Genomic DNA, 22,424 nt, shown 5'->3' with positions numbered 1-22,424 from the left:
CGGCCCGATTGCCACCCCTAGTAATAAGGCATCTCTCGATTGTTTCGTATAGCACTGAATTATCACTAAGATTGTGTTTTATAAAGTCTAAAAGCAACTCCTAAAAGTGCAAGAGGCGGCTAAAACACCTAAACCATGCGCAATCCAAAATATATCTTCTGAAACATATTGAAAAATACCTCCAAAAACACTTGATTCATACAGAGTCATTACTTAAACAAAATACACATTTTTGTTGCAATTCAAAAAATACAGTGGCATACATGATGCTATCGTCCACTTTAAGAAACGACTTATTATTTTCTGAAATATAAAAAATAAATCAAAATCGCCATGTCCAAAGAGAGATAATAGCAACAGCTTGGTTTTCAGAAGCGAGACCAAAGCTTCTAGTAACTTGGAATCATTCAAAACATTATTGTTTCTACTATTGAATTGCAAAATGTCTGCAGTATTTCATTGGAAAGAACCTTCTCCAATTCTTAGATGCTACATATCAATAAAGAAGCCTATTTATCAAAGATGAAAAAAAAAAAAAAAAAAAAAAGAGTACTAGGTGTAACTTCCAGACTAGAAGCAACAAAGTTTCAAGGAAAGATAAAAAACCGTCAGTCTAAACTGGTTAAAGCAAATTAAGGGTCTCTTACCATTGCTCAAAATTTTTGAAAGAGAAGATGTACATTTCTATACAGCAAAACAGACGTTGATTTTGACAATGTAGACTTAACAACAATTGCCATGCGCTACTTCAGAGAGAAGTTTGAGATGATACTGAATTAGATTTCGTTACTCTATCATACAACAAATGAGCTATGTTTGCTCCTGTAATTTCAATGAAACGCACTGGATTTTCTTCACAACATAGTAGAAAGAGAATCTTCCTTTTCTTCAGGATTTTCAAGGGCCATAATGTGCACCTTAAATAAAGCTGCAGCTTTTTCCCTTTCTTCCAAGTATCCTAACTTGTCGTATACAATCGCCAAGAAGTAAAACGCTTCAACAGCCAATTCATGGTACTGTGCACAAGGAGCAATTCCATAAGGGGAAGAATGAAGCTTAAAAAATCAAATCCCAATTTCTAAACTAGGCCACATGAGCACCATTCAAATCAGGTACTTAAACATAGTCAATCAGTGGAAACAAGCCACGTGATTCCAAATTGGAACCACATTAATTATGTTGATTATAACTTTACCTTCAGTGCTTCATAAAAGACATGGGCAATATTCTTGGACCTATTTGTGTAATTTACATACATTCAACACTGACGGTGAGGGTTTCAACTGTCTATGATTCATAAGGCATATTAGTCATCCATTAAAAGTATGCAAGACATAAATGAACAAACTAGTTAAGAAGATCCTGAAACAGCCAAATATTCACAATGTAGTTTTAAAAGTGGAGAGTATGCAAAAACCTAAACCATATGAAATCATTAGCAACCATCAATTAGCACTCAATCAGGGTTGATCTTTTAAGTTGTGATCAATAATATCATTATTGGCTTCAAATATGGGGTCAATGATAACCATTTGAACAATACTTGTATAAAACAAAAAAGGGAGTATACAGAAACTTAGTTATCCGGCACATGGTAATAGATACGATGGGTATCCAGCTTTGGTCAGGCTTTTGGTATTGGGTGCCATGCTTAACTCAAGCCGACAAAAGGCCAATCCCAAGTTCTATCTGCTTTTACATGCAAAAATCAAACTTGATCAAATAGAACAAGAAGCCCTACAACAGATTGCAGGTTGATCACAGGCTTGACTTGCGATAAAAGAGAATTGCAATAGGAACAAAAGAAGGCCCCAGATTTTCAGAACAAAAATATCCAGCCTCTCATGCAAAATTACTGTCACGGGGTAGATCAGCTGTTTACAATTGGCAAGAGGTCTTCTGCTTTTCCAATGGCAAAAGGTAGGTCTTATGCTATGTTTACTCAGAAAAAACTCATGTATTACAGTCAACAAGGAATTAAGGAGTACAACCAAGAAAGAAAAAGGGAATCATTCAAAATTTCTTCTGAAGTGTAAGAAATAGTTTTCCTAGGATGGCTTTCATCAGTTTGAATATTGTGGGTGGTCCTACAATTGAGATAATTAGAGTGTTTGGATAGTGTATTATTTGAAATATTATTTGGAATAATTAGTGTAGCACTTTTTGTGATATGATGTATGTGAGATAAAAAGTTGGTTGGAAATATAAAAAGGTGGATTGCGAAATGTGTTTATGATGCAAGCGAAATATTATTTGAAATAATATGTGTATCCAAACAAATGCAATTATGGATGATTCAAGTTATGAAATGTAGTTCACCAAGGACAAAATACTAACCAAAATTAAGGGCAGAGGTACATAGTCAAACAAACCAGTTATATGGAACAGATCCAGAATGTGCGCTGAATGAAAAAAAGTTAAGACCTTGATCAACGAAGCATGAATAAGACAGACTGCTCTATGCTACAGGAAAGAAGAGAGAAACGTTCCATTTGTGCAGGACAGACACTCAATTCACACCAACATAAGCAAATTGACCTTTCAATCTTGAAAAGATAATGAGCTAACCTCCAAAAGTTCAAGCGCTTCAGAAGCTCGCTTTAAAGGCTCTAGCACTACCTCTGGATCTTCTGAGACTGCACATGTAATACCATTGATAAGTACATGCTAAAGGCCAAAAAATATAGATTAAACGATAAGAAATTAATGTCATTGGCCACATTTTTTTGGAATTGCTAGGTCACTGTAGTCAACTATGGAATTTTAAAGATGTTTCCTTCAGTTATCTACCCCAAAGCCTGTTTTTCTTCCCCCTCCCCCCCCCCCCCAAAAAAAAACCTCCTCATATTATAATGGCTGCCCAAGGTTCAAGAACACAGCAATGAAGCACAAACTAGTTATTTTGTATAAATCTATGACATTCCACTCCACTGCCAATGAACCATGAAATCAGGAAATTTTTCTCTGCTACAAAAATCCATAAAACACTGTAAAAATCAAATGACAGCCCTGTAATAACTTATATTTTCACAATAGCATTGCACCAACAATCTGATGCTCCATTTAGATTCAAAATATTTTTGTACTGACTTTTTTTTTTCTGATTAAACTCTCTTGATTCTAGAGATCTCAAAGAAGAAAGTACCTGAAAAGCTTGGGTCTGCCAGATAGCACTTTGTCTCTGTTATATAGGCTCGAGCAGAAAGCTCCAGACCGCCATGACCAAGAATCATAGGGAAAGCACTATGCAAGAGGGCTAAAGCCCTTTTTGAATGATTTGATCCCAGTGAAAGCCATAGGTCAGCAAGTGTCAGTGTTGCAGAGGCTTTAAGAAGATCCAAGTTAAAAGACTGGCAAAATGAAAGACTGGCCAAAGCATAAGGAATTCCGAGAGCAGCATTTCCTGATCTCTATAAGTGAGAATAGAGGAGGCATATCAGATTAAAAATCTTGGCCGTGATAAGGAAAACAGAGATGCAATTAGTAGAAACGTAATAACTATCAACAACAAAGCACATTATAAATAGACACATGTGAACTATGAACACTTGATATTAACAGTTTCAACAATGGCATATACACCAAAATACAGGCTTCTATAACATCCAAATATCACAGCAAATATCGTCAAAGGATCAGGAAGCAAACAGTTCTAAAAGCAACTGAACAGTGGAAATCATAAAAAATGACGGAAAAGAAAGCCAATAAATTTAATCCCAGCCAAACTAAAATCTAGTACCTTGTGTATCTCAGCAAGCAAAAGAAGAACAGTGGCATTCTCGACCTGCATATTGTATTTGTAACACATACCAAAGAGGGAGTTTGTGACAGCTGCAGCCTGAAACAACCTTTTGCATCAGACTTGGTACCAAATGAAACAAGAAAGAAGACAACCTTTATTAAACATGCATTTGCATCATCAATGATGAACAATAGAACCAGAGTGATTTGCACTATGCATCAGGGAAGATGCTTCAATCTCCACAGAATTAACTGCAGCACAAGACACTGGAAGGGCAATGGTGACAATCCACAGCAAAGAGAATCAGATAAGAACATGAACTAAAATAGTAGAGATTCTGAAACTAATTAGTCAGGTGCTGTGAGTTTTATTTCACAGAAACAAGTCTTCATCCTTGGCAGCACCATGGAGTGAAATATGTAATACTGCAGAAAATATTCCTTCGCAAGCTTATAGTAATCCTGATATGCCACAAGAAAAAATCTTGCACTACTGCTTACTAAAGTTTATTAGAGGACATATCTAGACCACAGCCCCAAACACCAGCAAGAAAACATTTGCCTAAAGTTCTTTGATCAGGACTCTCACAGATCTAAACACCAAATCTGAAAGCTAAGCTTCTCTATATGACAAAACTTGTTCTTCCATACAAAATGATTGTGCATTTGTCTCAAACCAAAACTAATCAAACCTATATCCTTCATCTTATCAATTTAGCATCCAAAGATGAGCAGAATTCTTAAGTTGAATGGAAGAAGATTTTCTTTCGTGCTGGCTTCATATTATCAAATGGCCATGTATACACCTGAGGAGAAATGAGATCGCTGCAAAATTAGAAATATCTTCTGAAGACTACATTGATTTAGTTTGGTCCAGAAACAAGTAAAGGCCCAACCACTAGTTGATCAATCGGTCAATACAGTAGTGAAGAAGCATTCTTGCAACCTTTTTGAAACAAGAACAAATCAAACAAGATATGTTATTGGGTCTCGGTCTCCTGATGCCGCTACTTCTATCGAGACAGTCAAAATTGGAAGTGAATTGATAATCCTTTAACAGTGCTTGCATAAATTGTGATCTTTCTGTTTGCAGACAAATTAGCATTTGACTTTATCATAAAAGATGACTTTGGCAGAGCTCATTAACACAGTTCCAGCTGACATAAAAAAGTCCAAAAAGTTCTACACAAAAAGATGGCTATTAAATATCAGATAGCTATGGATTCACTGTTTAAAATTTGTTGGTTCAAATTGATCCTAAACTTGAGTAGTTTCAGAGAAGAAACTATGTACTCTTCAAGCATGGATTGAATATACTTAGTGAAATTGAAGCTCCCAGAAATTCATTTTAAAAAGCTCACTTTTCTTTCATACTCAAAGAAGACAAGGTGATGACCCAGCTGGCATGGCAGATTCTGTAAATTATCAGATCTTTGGTAGTTAGATCATGAATATATCATCCAGGATGAATAATGGTATTCCATCACCAAATTTGGATCTTTTTGTTGATTACAGCTTAAGACCCCCAAAACAAAAGAATAGAGACAAAAAAAAAAGGAATAAAAGGTAGTGATGGTAGTCAGTGGTTGAACATAATTAACCTGGTTGAACTGGTTTGCTGCAAGCAGTGTTCGAGCATGTCGTAGACTTGCTTCAGTCTTCAGCTCCATGTCCACACCACTTACAGAAGAAGCTAAAGCTCCAAATTCATTGCATATTCGCTGAGCGAACTTCAAATCCCCTCTGCAAGATAACCAGAGATAATATATCATAGAAAACCAAGAACATAATGTTTGTCGTGACTCCATGACTAATTTTGAAAATACTGCCATAACAGACAACAGCCTTACCTATGCAGGGCACGTTCATGAAGTAGCTGCAGTTTTACAAGGTGGACTCTTGACTTTGAAACACATAAGAACTTCTCTTCCGCTATTTTAAGAGCAGCAAAAGCTTCTGCAGGCAGTAATAGGAAACTTATATGATTATATAACAGCAAAAGCCTTAAATATGCTTGACAAGTTGCATTAGGCAAATTCATGCTTGTATTAGAAAAGGAAATTCTGTCTTTTCTCCATTTCTTTTATTTTTCCTGGATAAGTCAGTGAGTGATAAGAGAGGAAGTACTTATCAAACAGGCTAACTGAAAGAAGACTTCAGAGGGGAAGTATTTATCAAACAGGCTAACTGAAAAAGACTTCAGAGGGGAAGAACTTATCAAATAAGCTGACTGAAATTCTGTCCTGAAAGCTCCAGATTATTTCTGGTTTGAGAAGCAGAAGGCGTTGTCATTCAACAAAAGCTTATACATATAAAATGTCAAAACCTTTTTGCCAACAACAAGGTCTCTTTTACTATAGAATATTGTATTTTGTGTCTACACAATAAGTGGAATCTGATGTTGCAAAGTTGGGTTTTTTTTCCCTGGCATGTTTGGCGTGGTTAATGGTTTTCGAGTATTTGTATAATCAAACAATCTTGGTCCTTGCTGGTTACCCCGCCCCCCCTCCCCCAACTCTTTTCCTGCCTGCATCGACTTTCTCACATTCCATTCACAGGATAATTCCTAAATTCATAAATCTTCCTCCTACTTATTATCCTCTTATTTGTTGCTTATTACTTCTAAAAAACTCTCCATCATGAAATAACCGTCTTATTGAGTTGATTCTAAAACCATACTCAACTTTTGATATCCAGTATCGGGAATGAGTTCTGAAATATGTTCTTTTTCTTAATGAGTTTGTCTTCACCTAAATCTAATCTCTCTTAGGTACTTTTGAACTTTTAAAATCCTTGTAAGGATGAAGGGGTTCAGAGGGTGCTGAGGTAACGGAGGGGAGAAGTCGCAAGGTGGTCGAGGGGAAGGATGCGGAAGGGAGGGTGGTCGGGGGAGGTGGCAGAGTGGAGGGAGTGAGAGGGTGGTGGAGGGGGGGGGTTGTTGGAGGGAGAAGGGTGGTAATGTGTTAGGATGGTAGTGTGTTTTTTGGGGTGTTGTTTGGAAGATTACCGTAAATTTGTTGGAAAGAAACAAGTTTTTGGAAAAACTATCAATCCAAACTGAGCTTATATTGCATTTCATGTGTTTTAGTGAATGTTTTTTTTTCCCTGGTGAATATGAATTTTCCTTTTTTCCATCTGAGAAAGACTTCAAGCCTTACAATGGGGAAAGGGAAGGTCTTGAGAGTTGAACCAGGAACCTCACGGTCACCTGGCTAATGGTCCTTATCAGCTAAGCTGGGTCTTGGGGACAGTGAATATGAATTCAAAAACTCTTTTTACCAATTTATTTCAGCAATATTACCATGAACAACAACATATTCAGAACTGAAAAGCAAAGAAGTTGGTGTAGTATAGGATAGGTGTCCACAAATTCGAACACCACCAGGTGCATAATATGGACAGTAAATGAGGGATCAGGTGAAAACCAAATGATATTGGGTACATCTAAATCTACCCAATTCTAAACACTAAGTTGCAGAAGCAACATTATACAGTTTAAACTAAAAATTCGTGTATTTTACATTGCCTAGGTACTGATTTCTTGTCCCACATTTGTGGTGTTTTAACTGTTGCTTTTTGTTAATTTGTTGGTGATTTCCTTTTTTTTCCCCTTCCCCACCCGTCAGATTGGCATGCCAACACTTAGACATTCAGAAGACTGGCACATCTAAAATTCAGAAAACTGGCACTTCTAAAATGTTTTGGAAACCAAATTCATGTATAATTCCTGTTTTAGTAAATTAAGACTTCTCCACCTTAAAAATTGCCTAAAAATATACATCTTACAGATACAGTAATCTTACCAAATGCATCCTCTGTGTAGCTTACCTTTCTACACCATGCCTACTCTAGAATATTATAATGATGTCATTCCAGCAAATCCTCATGCTCCTATTGACGAGAGGACAGGCGACACTTCACTCAAGTAAGCAGAGATGTAAAAACCGTCATAAAAGTGGCTCATATGTCAGTTGTTGCTAATTAAAACATGATAAAAGCCCTATATACTCTATAGCATTAGGAATTCCTACTTAATTGCAGAAAAACTAAAGGACAAAAGAAGGTGCATCCAAAAGAAATGTCCTCATTCATAATAGACTGCTGATAATGAGTATTTAAGGCGGTGATCAATCTATCATTTTTTAAGTCACATTTTTGTCAAGCATGTTAGTACATTTGTTTCAGTTCCCGATCAGGCAACTGCCTAGCAAATATTGATATAGTACATGTAGGAATGTAGGACAAATAAGATCCTCAAACACGGCAAGAACAGGATTTGGGTAAAGGGAGAAGTGAACTGTCAAACACTAAAGAACCCTGGAGCCTTTCAGGTCATATTTTCCTGATTAGTTTTGAAAGGTTTCATATAGGATATATCTTTCATATCTCTTGCTAGTTGCTCACCCAAAGTAAAGCCTTTAGCATCATTTTCATGCTTCCAATGTGAAAATGCACTTGTCCTAAATCTGCTTTCCCCCTTTCCTTGTATATAGGCTAGACCAGAATTTGACTTTTCTTTTTTCAGAATTTGACGTTTTAGCACTGGACAATCACTAGAAACATTAGGAGTGTAGAAACTAGAATTAGAAAAACCATAAACCTATCTCAATACTGTCTCTTTTACTTGAGTACAAATTTCATTTCAATTTGATTTATGAGGAAGAAGAATACCATTAATTTAGCAACTGATAACAAATTGGTGATAGTCCGATAAGCAAAGAAAGATTAGATTTCATAAACCTAGAGAAGAAATAAAACATGTTCAACTGAGAACTGCATCCTACTGCATGCTGCAAGTTTAATTTATAAACACTCAAAGAACTGACCTTTGTGTCCTTTAAAAACAGCCAAATGTTGGATGAGCTTGGCATAAGCTAAGGCAGCATCAGCTGAACTGCAAGTTTAATACAGCAGTTGAATAACTGATTCATGCAATAATATATGATAAATGAAACAGGAACAGCGACATTTTTGGCATACAGTTTTGCGGCTTACCTCGATGAGTCAGCAAAGCATGCTGCAAAAGCCAGGGTACTTATTCGAGCAAGAGAGGCACTAAAGAAACAAGATCCAAAGAGAGAAATTAATCAACCAAAACAGGAGATTCAAGTCTACTGAGATCACAAATGACAATCGATCTGGATTTCAATAGCATAAGAATGGATTCCAAGTCAAAACAGATTATTGAAAGAAAAGGTATATCATGATAGAATCCGCATGCATGCAAAGACTCAAACTTGCCGATATCTGTTGATGTCGCAGAAAAGTTAAGCATCTACTAGCAGAAAACCAAAAAGCAAGAGGAGGATCATATCCCAGAAAGGTCAACAAAGTGACATCCAGCTAGGAGAAAGGAAACCAAGAAGAGAGTATTCAACAGGTAAACAAGTACAATTGACACACACAGAGAATTGTGAACAGAGCCTGACACCTCCACAAACAAAGGGTCCAGTTTACCATAAACACCCCAAACTGTGCCCATTTTATGAATATGCACCCAAAACGTGCCCTTTGTACAAAATTTCCCTATCATCTGGCAATGGATTCTTAATGACTTGATTTACTGTATGATATTAGGCCTACATACTGACTTAACCGAGCTGCTACAAACTTTTGTGGAATTCACCAAGTGCTACTCATCAAGTGTCTACACATCAATTTGCGCTTTGACTTTGAAGAAACTTAGTTGTCCCAATGTGTTATACCAAACAAGTACTCTCACCCTTGGGGAACTTGACTTCTCAAACACCATAATGTAATTGAATTGCATAAGATTGTGGAAACTTGGCAATGTAAAATGGTATGACTACAGTGGTAGGAAAACTGAGGCCAACCTCTTCTTTGATATCCTTGAATATCTAGCTAAAGTTATAATCGTATATTGTAGAATACAAGCAGCACATCAGTGTAGTGGTGTGCAAATTCAGAGGCAGCTCCAAAAAGACAGCTCTATGGGAACGTTTCAAGACAATTTAAAGCATAGGCAAATTGCACACAAATTGAACATAGAGTTCATAGCAGGATCATTGTTTTAGATCACCTGCCATATATCTCCCAGGCAGTTGCACGAACCAATGCTGAAGTCCCCAATAACTGGACCACAGAACCAGGAAGTGAATTTGGTTGTGAACAAAACTGGAAAGTATCCAAGTTCCGCCTGGATTCGTTTTCTTGAGAGAAAATCACTGAACCAATAGGTTTCTTCAAATTCTTAAGCCACATAGTGCACAAAAGACCATCAGTGTTCATTATAGAACTTTCATCACAAAATTCATGGATCAGACGGGAACTCAATCTCAGTTCCTGTAACAAGATAGGCAAGAGAAAAGAGTAAGAAAATGTTTCAACAGAACAGGGCCAGAAAAAACTTCTGCACTGCAACAAATCAAACAATGAGAAGGCAAACCTTGCAGACATTAATGGGGCATGTTCTGAGCTTCATGGGACCCTTTGGACCAAAGTATGATAATGGTCTTTGAACATGCTGCAAATGATACAAAAGGATTCTGGTTAACCAACTACAAACGTGGAGATAAATAAAACAAAAAACATTTTGTACTGTTCCTGGGTATCCAGCATGAGCCGTATAGCCCAATGACTAGTATCGCGATCAATAGTAGAATGCTAGTACAGCTGTGATGCAGAGTAATTCTTTTTTCTTTTTCAAAAGCAACAACCTTTTTGCCTCCCAGTATTATGCTCTAATACCATGTCCAATTATTAGGGAGAAAAATCAGTAAATGCAATGTGGATCACCTACTTGATTTTACATACTACTACAACATAACTATAGCGCATATGACGATGCCTCTACTTCTCCAAACACTATACAACCTAGGCGCTCCAAGATGTTTTGAGAACCTTTTCATTTTGCCCTTCACAAAGGGAACATATATAGCACTCACAGAAGAACAACGATGCCAGTGTATCTTTAACGATCGATGACTGACAGTTATATCAGATTTAGCCCAAGAGGGAAAAACTTTACCAGCTTTCGTAAGTGTACAAAACCACCATCGACAAGAAGGGAGAAAAATATAAAATAGAAAATACTGAACATAACTTGTTTACAATTTTGTCACAATCAAGAAGAATTGCAGCCAACAGGATATTAACTTATGCTAATCAAACAAATGCAGGCAGAAAGCGTTGTAACCTTCTATGAAAGGAATTGGCTTGAATTATTTCCCTAAAAGAAATTTTGAATCAACCTATTAATGTTGTCCTATGAGTTCAAGTTCATCCCAGTTTATAATTTTTCTGCAACACAAAGGTGTGCAGTGACCATCATCTTGTGACATAAAAGAGTCAACATGCGACAGAAATTATTGTTCTTGTAAAATTGACATGTTAAGAAAGTAAACATAAACGCCAAAATCATAGTTTTAACTATCTGATCCTTATTAAACTCTAATATCCATCTTAAATGATGTCTTCACCCTCATTTAAAACATCCCAATGCTAATAGAAAATTAACACGGATGTAAATAGAGATTAGTCCTATTCATACCTCTATATGGCTTTCCTATGCAAGTTCGACATTGCCTGAGCTACATTCCAGCACTCATTAACTTTAAAACACAATCTCACTTCCATAAAACACAATCTCATGAATTTAAACTTTAAAACACAATCTCACTTCCTTGAGGCATTAAAAAATTTTCAAGTCTTAGATGTGTAATGCAGGCAAAACTCTTATAATCAACAGAAATTTGAAGCAGTGTGCATTTCATTCATAGTTAGAGTTCTTACTGTTAGCTCAAATTTTGCCATTGCAACATGATTGGAGGCCACCAGTCGTTTTAACTTTAAGCCTTCTGCTCTTTTTAAAGATCTCCTCAAAAGCACAAATAATTGCTGTTGAATGGACAAGGAAGTTCGCATGTTGACAACTGACGAGCATGCTGATCCAATAATTCCAGTCATTCTTGAAATACCAACTTCAGACAATAGGTTGCATATAGCTGCTAAAGTGTATGCAAGACAAGCATCATCACTGTGCTGCAGATTTGAAATTTTGTGATATTAGGACAAGATGTAACATACAGTTCCAAACAGACAACAAACTAATATATATTTTGTCGCAGAAATTCCTGTCCTCTGCAGAAATTCCTGTCGCAGAAATTAGGACAAGATGTAATATACAGTTCCAAACAGACAACAAACTAATATTTATTAGGACAAGATGTAATATATATATATATATATATATATATATATATTAGTGTTGCAGAAATTCCCATCGTCGTCTGCAGTTTGAAGAAAGAGACTATGCAAATCAACAATATTGCACATAAAGACTACACATAAGACAGATGTGCAGAAGAAAACAGCAATCGACCATCAATTATTAGCACAAGTTCTACTATTTTGCCTGTCTTTCAAAATTCTAACCAAAAAGAGAGACAATGCTATCTACATGATTTTGTTCTCTTTTAAAAACCATACTATAAGTAAACAAGTAAAGGACCTCAAATTCACACAAAATTACAAATTATTCCTACTGCAAACTCATGCACTCATAGTAAGACAACAGTTCAAAGTAGAAATGCTAAGCTTTCTTCTAAGCGAAATTCATATAACATCAAGTAAATTTTTCCAAACTAAAATAATACCTGCTGAGAAACTCTAACTGCTTCAGTTAAGACCTGAAATTATTGAAGTCAACCAATTGTTAGAGTAACTTGCAGAAAAGTAAATCTTAAAGAACCAACTAACATGCCAATGAAAAGCACACCAACTCCATACCAACAACTGAAAATATCTAAATGAAAATTGCAGAATGCAGAGAACGAAGGTATAGGAGACCAACAAAAGAGAAATCACAAAAGCAGATGGCCCACTTATGGCTTACCTCCAAAGCTTGCTTTGGGTGCCCAAAGTGGAAATGCATCATTCCCAAGCATAGTAAAGCAACCTCATATCTCCCAAAACTATTACAACCAGATGAAGGCGGACCAAAATCAATTCCTTCTGTCCCTGCACTTTAACACAGACATTTCTCAGCATCTTTGTCCGTAATAGATTATGTTGAATTTTGACAAGCTTCATATTTCAAGGTATGCCAAGAATCCAGAAAACTCACAAGAGGTAAGCTATTAAAGTTATGAAGCATTTAACCCAAAACGATGGGGAACAAAACCATGGAACCTAGAGGATTTTAATTTCTGTAAATAATTAGAATCAACATATTATTTTATTCCAGACACGGTGGTTGAAGAATTGCACTTAAATAGCAATTAATATTGGTAGATATGACTCATCCTCGTTTTCCTTGAAAGGGACTAGAAAGTAATATATCTGATAAATCACAACATATAGCAGCTAAAAGAGAATCCCTCAGACACCACATGGAAGAAATGTATAACAAAAATTCAAGCTGTCCTAACTTGCAAAACAAAGAAAATCAAAAACTCCAAAACCTTAGGGTTCACTTCTCCTGATGCTGCGCCATCAGAAAATACCAAGCCGCCACCGCCGCCTAACGAAGGACCGACAAATCGAAGTTTTGGCAATTTTCGGCGATCTTTCACTGATTTGATTTCAAGCTTGTAGCTAGAAGGTATGGCTCAATCTTTCTGGTATAGTACACTTAAGTCTTTTCTTGTGAGCTTATTGTAATTTATGTTTATTAGCACTCTAAAGAATCTACGTCAGATACAATAATTTAATCATTCTACCAGAAAAGAAAATTTATGACCGAAGGACCTCTAGTGCTAAATTTTCCAAGATTGGAAACCAGGAAATATCAGAGAAGTTATGATATCCTTTTTTCAATTAAAAATTTAGAGTATGTTTCTCCAATTCGTAACTATAAGCATGGAATTCTATCTCTTTCTTGGGTTATAACTTGTGACCTCAATCCTCTCTAGAACCAGGAAATTACACAGGGCAGAACTCTAGTCTGGCTTTAAACTTGATGTCCCATTCCTGTTGCTGGCAGACAACACTGAATCATCAAGATATGGATTATGTTCTCTTTGTTATGATCATATACGTTCTTTGTTATGTTCTCTTTGTCAAGGGTTTCAACATGTACAAGATTTCTATTTTGTGAATTTTGTGAGTTTGGATGGATTTGGTGAATTCGATATGAATGTGGATTTTTACTAGTGAATTGTATATGGGTTCTTGGTTATATTTTGTGAATTTGACATGTAGGAAAAATGAATGTGTGTGTGTGTGTATGATGTCATGCTGAAGTTACCCTGTTCTTAAAATCAGTCCAACTTGGTTGAACCCATTGATCCCTGAACCTTGACCTCAAACGAATCGCTTGCTGATCCCAGTTTCAAAACATAGGTCATAACCCAAGAAATAGGAAGAGAATTCCACGTTTATAGTTACGAATTAGAGAAACATACTCTAAATTTTTAATTGAAAAAAGGAAATCATAACTCGTCAATATTTCCTGATTTCCGATCTCAGAAAATTAAGCACCAAAGGTGCTCAGGTCATAAATTTTCTTTCTGCTAGAATGATAAAATTATTGTATCTGAAGTAGATTCTGTAGATTCTTTAGAGCGCTAATAAACATCAATTACAATAAGTTCACAAGAAAAGACTTAAATGTACTATACCAGAAAGATCAAAGGCATACATTCTAGCTACAAGATCAAAATCGAATCACCGAAAGATCGCCAAAGATTGCCAGAACTTCGATCTGCCCATCCTTCGTGAAGAGGGGGAAGCGGCTTGGTTTTTTCCTGCAGTGCAGCAACAGGAGAAGTGAGCGGCGGAGAGAACTGAACCCTAAGGTTTTGGAGTTATCAATTTTCTTTGCTCAACTTTTGCCTTTTTGGTTTCAAAATGAGAATTAGATAGTTTTTTAAGATTTACCTTTTCTTTAGACTTTTATCATTAGTCAAGAGTCGAGAGTCAAAGACCCCAAAAAAGGTCAGAAAAAAAAAATTAAAAAACCAGGTTCTATCCAGTTCTCGATCAAACACAATCTACCGGGTTGGACCAAAATTTTGACTGCCGATTCTTTAAACTAACTCAGACCGGAAGCCTAGCCAGTTCCTGGTTTGGCCGGTCCAGTCCGAGTTTAAGAACATAGTTGCCTGGTGAAGGAGGGTGGTGGTGTAGATGTATGTGTTTTTGGGTATTTTGAAGTGTTTGTTTTTGCATGTCTTTATTAAATTTTAGGGTGTTTTGGAGTTGTTTTAACTATTACTGTAGATGATGGCTTAGAAAAACAAAAAAGTTTGTATTTCTAAAACAGGCCAGCCAAACAAACCCACTAAAACTTAGGGATGGCAATCGGGTCGGGTTCGGTTTGGCGGGTCGGGTTGAGGCTTAAGCATAACAAAGAACCTGCTGGCCCGAACCCGACCCGTCAACCCGAAACGGGTCAGCGTACCTGACACGAACCCGAAAATTTCGGGTTGGCGGGTTGACCCGAAATGACCCGAAACTTAATTTTAATTTATTAATTTATCACTGTAATTTCTAATAAAATCAATTTTTCACAAAATTAATTACATCATCAAGTAATAAAAATTTAAATAAATAATTTCAAGCCAAATCTAAAATAAATTAAACACCATAAAAATGTTTTATCCCAAATCAAATATAAAATAAATTAAAACAGCATAAAAGTAAAAAATAACATAATATATTATTTGTCCAAATATAATAATTTTAACTTCACACAAGTTAAATAAATTCATTTAGGATTAAGTAATTAATGCCTTTGGAAAAAAATGATTTAGTTTAGTTAGATAAATTAATTTTTATGTTTATTAAATTAGTTTTAATTCATAAACGGGTCACATCGGATCATATCAGGTCACCACGGGTTGACCCGAAATTGACCTGTTTTCTTTTCGGGTTCATCGGGTTCGACCAGATTCTGACCCGAACTCTCGAAACCTCAACCCAAACCCATTAATTTCGTGTTAGGTTCGTGTCGTGTCAGGAATTGCCACCCCTACTAAAACTCATAAAACAGGTTTAAAGGTATTAGACATGGTTTTAAGTCCACCTCAAGCAACCGAATCTTCTATGGCCAGCTAGTCACAATTAAAATTGAAAATTTATCCAGACTTTTGAACCACTAAAATTGCTTGTGATGTTTCTAGTGCCTAGGCTAGTCTGACAAGAAAATCCCAAGCAGTGCACCAAGAAAACCCTATGCTTTGAAATTGCTTATGAGGCTTTATATCGCCAAGTGTTCTTTTAACAATCCAACGCTATTCTGACAAATAACTCCGTGTACATAGGTACAAATAATGATCCATTTGGACTCCATGATTATCATAGCATAAGAGTTCCCAAAAAGAAGAAAAAACCAAAAAAAAAAAAATAGAGAGAGAGACAGTCCAATGTTCTATAGCTCTCCATCATTCCACCCTAAGCATAAAATGTAAAGGAGCTCCATAATCTGTAAAAGACATGAACATTTTCCTTAATGCAAGACAATCTACAGGCTTTGAGGATCAACCAGAGAACTTGGAAGCAGAACTCAAACAAGATAATGAGCGAATGGCAGATCAATCCATCTTCAGTTTAAACAAGAGGAAGGCATTAAATTCAGAAAAACATAAAGCATTACAATCAAGTACATAAACAACCAGAGTCAGCTGTTGCCCATATAGTTAGAATAATGGATCCAATACAGTAGAATCAAGTGAAAGAAAACATACAGGAACTTCAGGTAAATATGAAAGACAACATTTACCTGTAGTCAAAGTAGCGGTGAAGATTTTCCAAAGCCACAGGATAGTCATCATGATGAAGACTATTCAAGTAGCGCAAGAAGTGAACCTGCAGTTTAGTGCCCAAGGAAATTACAATTGTTGTAAGGAAAACAGTCTCCATTTTAAGGCAATCTGAAAGCATGTCACTGTGGAGTGTAAAGTACCCGATGCAGTTCTGGGGCCAGTTTCTGCAGCTGCTTAAGTATAGATTCAAAAGCATTCAAAGAGAATGAGCTGCCATGTCTGGTACACAAGACATACAATGAATTCCCAGAAATCAACACTGCAAACTCATAAATAAGCTAGCTGCAAAGAAACACAAATCAAATACGAATGAGGAAACCCAAAAAGAAAAAATACCTTTCAATTGCATCAGCTTGATCCAGTAAGTTTCCCTGTATTTGCCAGTTTGTACGGAGGAAACTGCCAACCTGGGGATCAATGATTCTCTGTGAATAACTTGAAGAAGGTATACATGAGCTACCTTCTCTAAGTCTATCAAATTCTTTGACTTTTGATCCTGAAGAAATATCTGATTCTGCAAGCATCAATAACCTTCTAATTTCAATTACAAAAACCAAAATGACTGAAAGAACATGAAACAGATACATACAAGACCTCATCAAGCAAGCTGTCTGTATGAATCCTCAAAATTTACATGAATTTCAACAAGACCACTTCAAAAACCCATGCGGCAATATTGCAAAAACAGTTGACTAGTGCAGAACTTCAGATTATAACATTACTCAAGTCATTTATTTGCACTCATCATTTAACTTCATCAAGTGCATACTGACTGTATGACCTTGTTCATTAGAGATACAACAAATCAAATCAAACCAACATATCTGAAACTCTCTCAAATGGTAACTAAGACTTGATTGGCTGACAGAAGCCATCATTCATATAAGAGTGATTCTCTTCCTTTAACATCTACATCTGATTGAACCTTTCTAAGTCAAACAAGGTGCCAAAGACTACAGTTGAGCTGAAGGTTTTTCCCCAGAAAGACAATTGCCACTCTCTAGACAACTGATTTTCATGCCACATAATTGAGAAAAAAAAAGAATAGGAATTAAGTTTGGCTTGCAGGAGCAATTCAAGTGAACCAAGTTGCAGGTGGAACATTTGTGCTATGTGTAGAAGTTGGTCATCAAACATACAATTGAACCGGATGCAGAGCTTTAACCAGCAGTGCAAGCCAGCAAATCCTTAAAATATGGAGAAGGGATGATGAGAAACAAAAGAGAATAAACATAAGAATCAGACTTCTAAGTGAAAATTTAATGGAGGAGAGTTTATTGATGATTTTACCATAAATCAGCACCAGCATTTTAATTATAATAACATAGCAAACTAAGTAATAAAAGGGCAAGGCATGTAAAAGCTCAATAAACTTTAATTACACAAAGAAAATGCACACCAATCATGCTTGCCGGTGGATGATGCTAGTTTTATTACTCTATCTAATCCCTCAGCCACAATTAATTAGTTAAATTTATATGCTATTACATGTAACAAAATGTTCCAACTAATCAATCACCCATTTCAACTGTTTGAAACTTTAGAGAAGAATTTACAATGCACCACCAAACACCGTCAATGGAGGACAAAATAAGATTGTCATTGCGATACTATCCAATGAATCCAAAATTGCTGCTACAGTTTCTCCCATTAGGCCATTAACCACATTCAGCCAACATTCAGCCAATATATGGCTTGGGCAATGCGCAACAAGGGAATTCTCACTGGTCTTTTATCTATTTATAAGCAATCAGTGAGAAATCAAACTCAATATGATTTCAACACATTAGCTCCATGAGAAGAGATGGAAAAAAAAATAAAAGGAAGAAGTAGGTGCAACTTCTACCCTCAAAATGCCAGAACACACATTAGAAGAATGGTCCTGAACGAGTACCTTCAATAAATCCGATAATCGCTTTGGGTGCATGATTATGAAAAGCAAAGCTGTCATTAGCCTTTTTTTGTGCTTCAAACTCTTTGCTGACTTTGTCAAACACAAGACTCTCCAATTCCATATTCTCATATTCCATTGATGATTCCGCCTCATTAGCACAATCTTCTATATGTGACAACTCATAAGGACAACTTGAGAAAGATTCTTTACAGTATGCACCTATGTTTGTTAAAAGATGGCAGACACCCTGCACGCAAATGGCAGATCAAAATGAAAACCAAACAACCACATAATATTTCACTACTTACTAGCCAAGAACCAAGAAAAGTGCCTGTATATGGATGCTAGATGGTGTCAAGCTGATGAAGAGTAATAGCAAACTCTGGTACCCAAAACTCATCAAGTCCCATATAAAGTCTCAAAGTTCTTTTGACTTGTCAAAGTTTCTGTTATGTGGAGATTAGAATGCGCACCTCAAATGGCAGAAGATTGAAAGAAAGTAAGCAACGGCGCACAAAGAGCCCAAGGTTGCTACTCGGATCCAGCATGATTTGATCATCATCCATGACATGGGATTCGGAGCCACCCAAAATTCCTAGTTAGAAAATCGCAAAATTCAGGATAACCGGTACACATTAATTAACACTCATAATAAGTAATTTATACTTGAAGAGTAATCTATCCTTGAAGAGTAATCTATACTTGAAAAGTGTTGAAGATATGTGATCTGATGATTTGATATTGTAAATATTAGGAAAGATTAGATTTGATTGATTATAGTATCATATGATTATAGTATCATATATTAATTAGGTAATAGATTGATTTAGATTAGCACGATTTTAGGATCTAAATTAGGTTACATTTGTGTATATATATTTGTATATTGTGTAGTCCAAATATATGAAGAAAAGTATTTTCTCTCCCTTTTTCTTAGTTTTCAAAAAGTAATCTATAATTCCCACACTCAAAACTCCACAGCCAATATTGACATTTGCAATAATCTGATAAAGGCAAAGATCAAAAGTGATTACTTTCTACACTAAGACCATACCTCTCAAATCATTAAAGAAGTTAAACAAGTCATCAGGTGAGGCCAATGATGATAGTCTACGAGTTAAATGATCAATCAACCAATCATTTAGGAAGTCACCGAGTTCCTTCAACTGCCCAATGAGCTCATCCAGCTTCGGCTCAAAAATACCATCACATGACTACAATTCACCACCAAACACAAACATCAGGCGCAACCCTATCCCCAATCTAAATGCTGCAAATGTAGCACATCCTACAAAAATCGTGGTTTATTGCTCTGGAAGCATTAGCTCATTCTATGAAAAATGTCGCAAATTCTTTATTTAAAAAAAACTCCCTTTTTCTATAAATATGAACAGTCAAAGACTACACATTAAAAATTCTTCTATAACCATCTGGCAGTTGAATCTCTAGAGGACAAACTTAATCAAGCTGAAGAAAAAGAAAAAAATTCAAATGAATTAACAGTGTACATTGTGCATTGACTATCATAACTCCATATTCACTTGAGGGATAATTAATTCCTCACCTTCGAGAGAGCAAAAAGGAACAAGCCGAGACGGTTGTGATGGGAAACGGAAGAGAAGGGAAACGGAACGGAAATCTGAGTTGGCGGAGCATAGACTTGAATCAAAATGCAAATGGAAACCTTGTGCGGCGTAACAGTGAAGGCCCCCGGCGGCTTTAATATTCCGGCCATTGCAGATTTCACTGTTCTAATCTGCTCTGCTACGATAATCTGCAACTGAATTGAAGCTTCAATAATGGAGAATTGAAGATTTTGCTAATTGGCTGTATTTAGGGTTTCTAAAATGCAGGAGGGATGGAGAAGAGGGATCCTCTATTGGCGCTATGAATTTAAAGCGGCATTCTACTTTAGTTTAATTTTAAACCCTCCAAGTCTAATGTTGGTGGACATTTCAGTCCTTAATGTTTAGAGCTGTCAAAATGAGATCAACAAGTTTAAGCATGAAACAAAATGAGTGAAATAAATGACCAATAAAATGCACAACACAAAAGAGCTGTCAATAAAAATGCATAACACATAAAGAGTGAAATAAAATGAAATGATTAATTTCAAGGCTTTCATTGGAAATGCAATGAAAGTACGCGCTCGCTGACCACTTGACCACATGAGACAAAATATAAAGCAATTAACTAAAAATTGAGGAAAACAAAGCAAAAATTTAAAAAAAATTGCAAAAATTAAATGCACCCATGCCCCTTATGGGTTACATCAGGTCCGAAAAGAGAGAATAAAATTAATTACAACTTGACTTGGCAATTGGAAAATCTAATTGATCTAAAAGCTAACTAAAATAACTGTTAAGGACCTTATTGAAAACATCAAAATAAAGTTCTGGGGTCAAATTATCAAGTCCTGATAATTTGGGGAATTAATTACAAGACAAGTGAAAATTGAGGGACTGAAGCTGTAAATTCCTGGAAATTAATCATCTTCTCCACGATAGTATTCCGGGCCGCTGCTGCGTTGATTCCCTTCAACAGGAATTCGCCAGAAAATGGAAATTATTACCTCCGGCTAGCATTGGACTAGCCGGAGTTTACCCTCTCTCCCACGCCCAAACACACCATACACACCCTAAACCCTCACAAAATGCAGAATAATAGCAGAAATGAAAAAGAAAAAAAAGGCAGAAAAAAGCGCTCAAGTTTCAACTCCCTCAGTCCTCTTGGTTTTCTGGAGACACTCACAGGCTCCGATCAGCGTTGGACTAATAGGAACTCATAGGAACTCCTTCCTACGTGCACAGATTCAGGAAATTCATGCCTTTAGTTAAGTTTTCATTTGGGGTTCATTTGAGCATTTGGTCAAATATGTGATAGACATGAGAAAAGCCACAGATGAACACAAGTTAGAGTTAATCCAAACTTCTTAGAAACACAAGGGATTTCAGTCCAATTAGCACATAAAGCATGTATGTTCACAAAATCGTTGATAAACAACAGAAAAATTGCAAAGGACAAATTCAAGAAAAATGTGCTTTAAGAGCTTCAAGAATCTGAGCTTAAAGAAAAACTGAAATTAAAGGAAAAGGAGAGCTTACAATGCTCTCTTGGTGAAGATTTGCAGGTGGTGGTGGTGGAAAGTTCCGATGGTGGCAGCGGCAACAGCGACTCCCTGCTGATTCCTCTGTTTTTAACTTTTGCGCTTTTCTGCCTTTTCGTTTTCTCTTTTTTTCCTTCCTTTCTGTGTTTTTTAATGGGGCCGGGAATCCTAGGTATTGGAAAGATTCTGAAGATTATTTCAGGAGCTGATGAAGAAACGCAACAATGATTTGAAGATGATCATTGAGAGGCGGTAGGCTCTGGTTTTTTTTATCGTGATTTTATGAATGGGAAAAAGGGATCCTCTTCCCTTGACTATGACCGGAAGAACGAGAATTCCCGGACTACCAGTGCAAAAGGAAAAATATGAAGATGATGACATGAGGGCAAATTTCGACCAAAAATGCTCAATTCAAAAATCGGTGTTTTGCGACAATCTCTTTTCCCGCCCACAGTCGCCGCATATCTGAAATGCAACGACCATAAAAATAATTTCTTATCAAACAGTTGGATTATGGTTCTAATTTCTTATTACAAAAATGAAAAATAAATCTCACAAAAAATATTTCGCTTTCCTTTATCCTTGTTTGTTCTCATTAATAATTCTCTTTAATGTTTAAATATATTGATATTTTCTTTTAAAAATATTTGAATATCACAACTTATGGTAAAAATGTGAGAGCCTAAAAAATTTCATGTCTTATTTAAAATTTAGCGCATGTTATATTTCCTTTTGTTATTAATTGACTTACATATTAATTACTTCTTTTAATAAACAAATGAATCAATACACCTTAGGAAAAATTGTATTCTTTACACCATGAAGTATTATTAATATTAGTGGAACTAGGAATTTGTTGTGGCATTAGCATAAAAAAAAAGAGAGAGAGAGACGCATGAAAAACAACTTGTCTTCTTGCATGACATATTGCGTGCAAGTTTAGAGAAATATGACCTTC

General features: G+C 36.1%; 1 protein-coding gene across 5 annotated transcripts; it reads right to left on the bottom strand.

Moving 5' to 3' along the window:
• Positions 1–622: 622 nt before the first annotated feature.
• On the bottom strand, positions 623–21,956 carry LOC113689830 (anaphase-promoting complex subunit 5). Of its 5 annotated transcripts, none has more exons than XM_072050499.1 (21): positions 21,465–21,956; positions 19,925–20,140; positions 19,415–19,574; positions 18,834–18,955; positions 18,361–18,607; positions 16,803–16,974; positions 16,607–16,685; positions 16,424–16,509; positions 12,596–12,725; positions 12,357–12,389; positions 11,494–11,742; positions 10,148–10,225; positions 9,782–10,044; positions 8,737–8,796; positions 8,568–8,635; positions 5,592–5,697; positions 5,343–5,484; positions 3,740–3,838; positions 3,146–3,410; positions 2,569–2,636; positions 623–1,016 (listed from the first exon to the last, which is right to left on the bottom strand). In XM_072050499.1, the coding sequence occupies exons 2-21, from the start codon at positions 20,093–20,095 to the stop codon at positions 855–857; spliced, it is 2,760 nt and encodes a 919-aa protein (XP_071906600.1). In that variant the 5' UTR covers positions 20,096–20,140; positions 21,465–21,956; the 3' UTR covers positions 623–854. The 5 variants fall into 5 exon arrangements, with proteins under 5 accessions (XP_071906600.1, XP_027063426.1, XP_027063423.1 ...); XM_027207625.2 differs by having other exon boundaries at positions 16,803–16,980; positions 21,465–21,955; XM_027207622.2 differs by having other exon boundaries at positions 16,803–16,980; positions 19,925–20,134; positions 21,465–21,955.
• Between the last annotated feature and the right edge of the window lie 468 nt (positions 21,957–22,424).

The sequence above is a fragment of the Coffea arabica genome, chromosome 5c (assembly GCF_036785885.1).
Source record: "Coffea arabica cultivar ET-39 chromosome 5c, Coffea Arabica ET-39 HiFi, whole genome shotgun sequence".
Classification (NCBI taxonomy): Eukaryota; Viridiplantae; Streptophyta; class Magnoliopsida; order Gentianales; family Rubiaceae; genus Coffea; species Coffea arabica.
This window is presented reverse-complemented; position numbering and strand designations above follow the sequence as displayed.

Excerpts from the sequence above, each read along its gene's own strand:
- LOC113689830 (XM_027207625.2), bottom strand. The coding sequence starts at position 20,095 with ATGGCCGGAATATTAAAGCCGCCGGGGGCCTTCACTGTTACGCCGCAC. Across the intron at positions 18,608-18,833 it reads TCAATCTTCTGCCATTTGAG|GGTGTCTGCCATCTTTTAAC; the intron begins GTGCGCATTCTA and ends ATTTGCGTGCAG. Across the intron at positions 12,726-16,423 it reads CACCGCTACTTTGACTACAG|TGCAGGGACAGAAGGAATTG; the intron begins GTAAATGTTGTC and ends TCTGTGTTAAAG.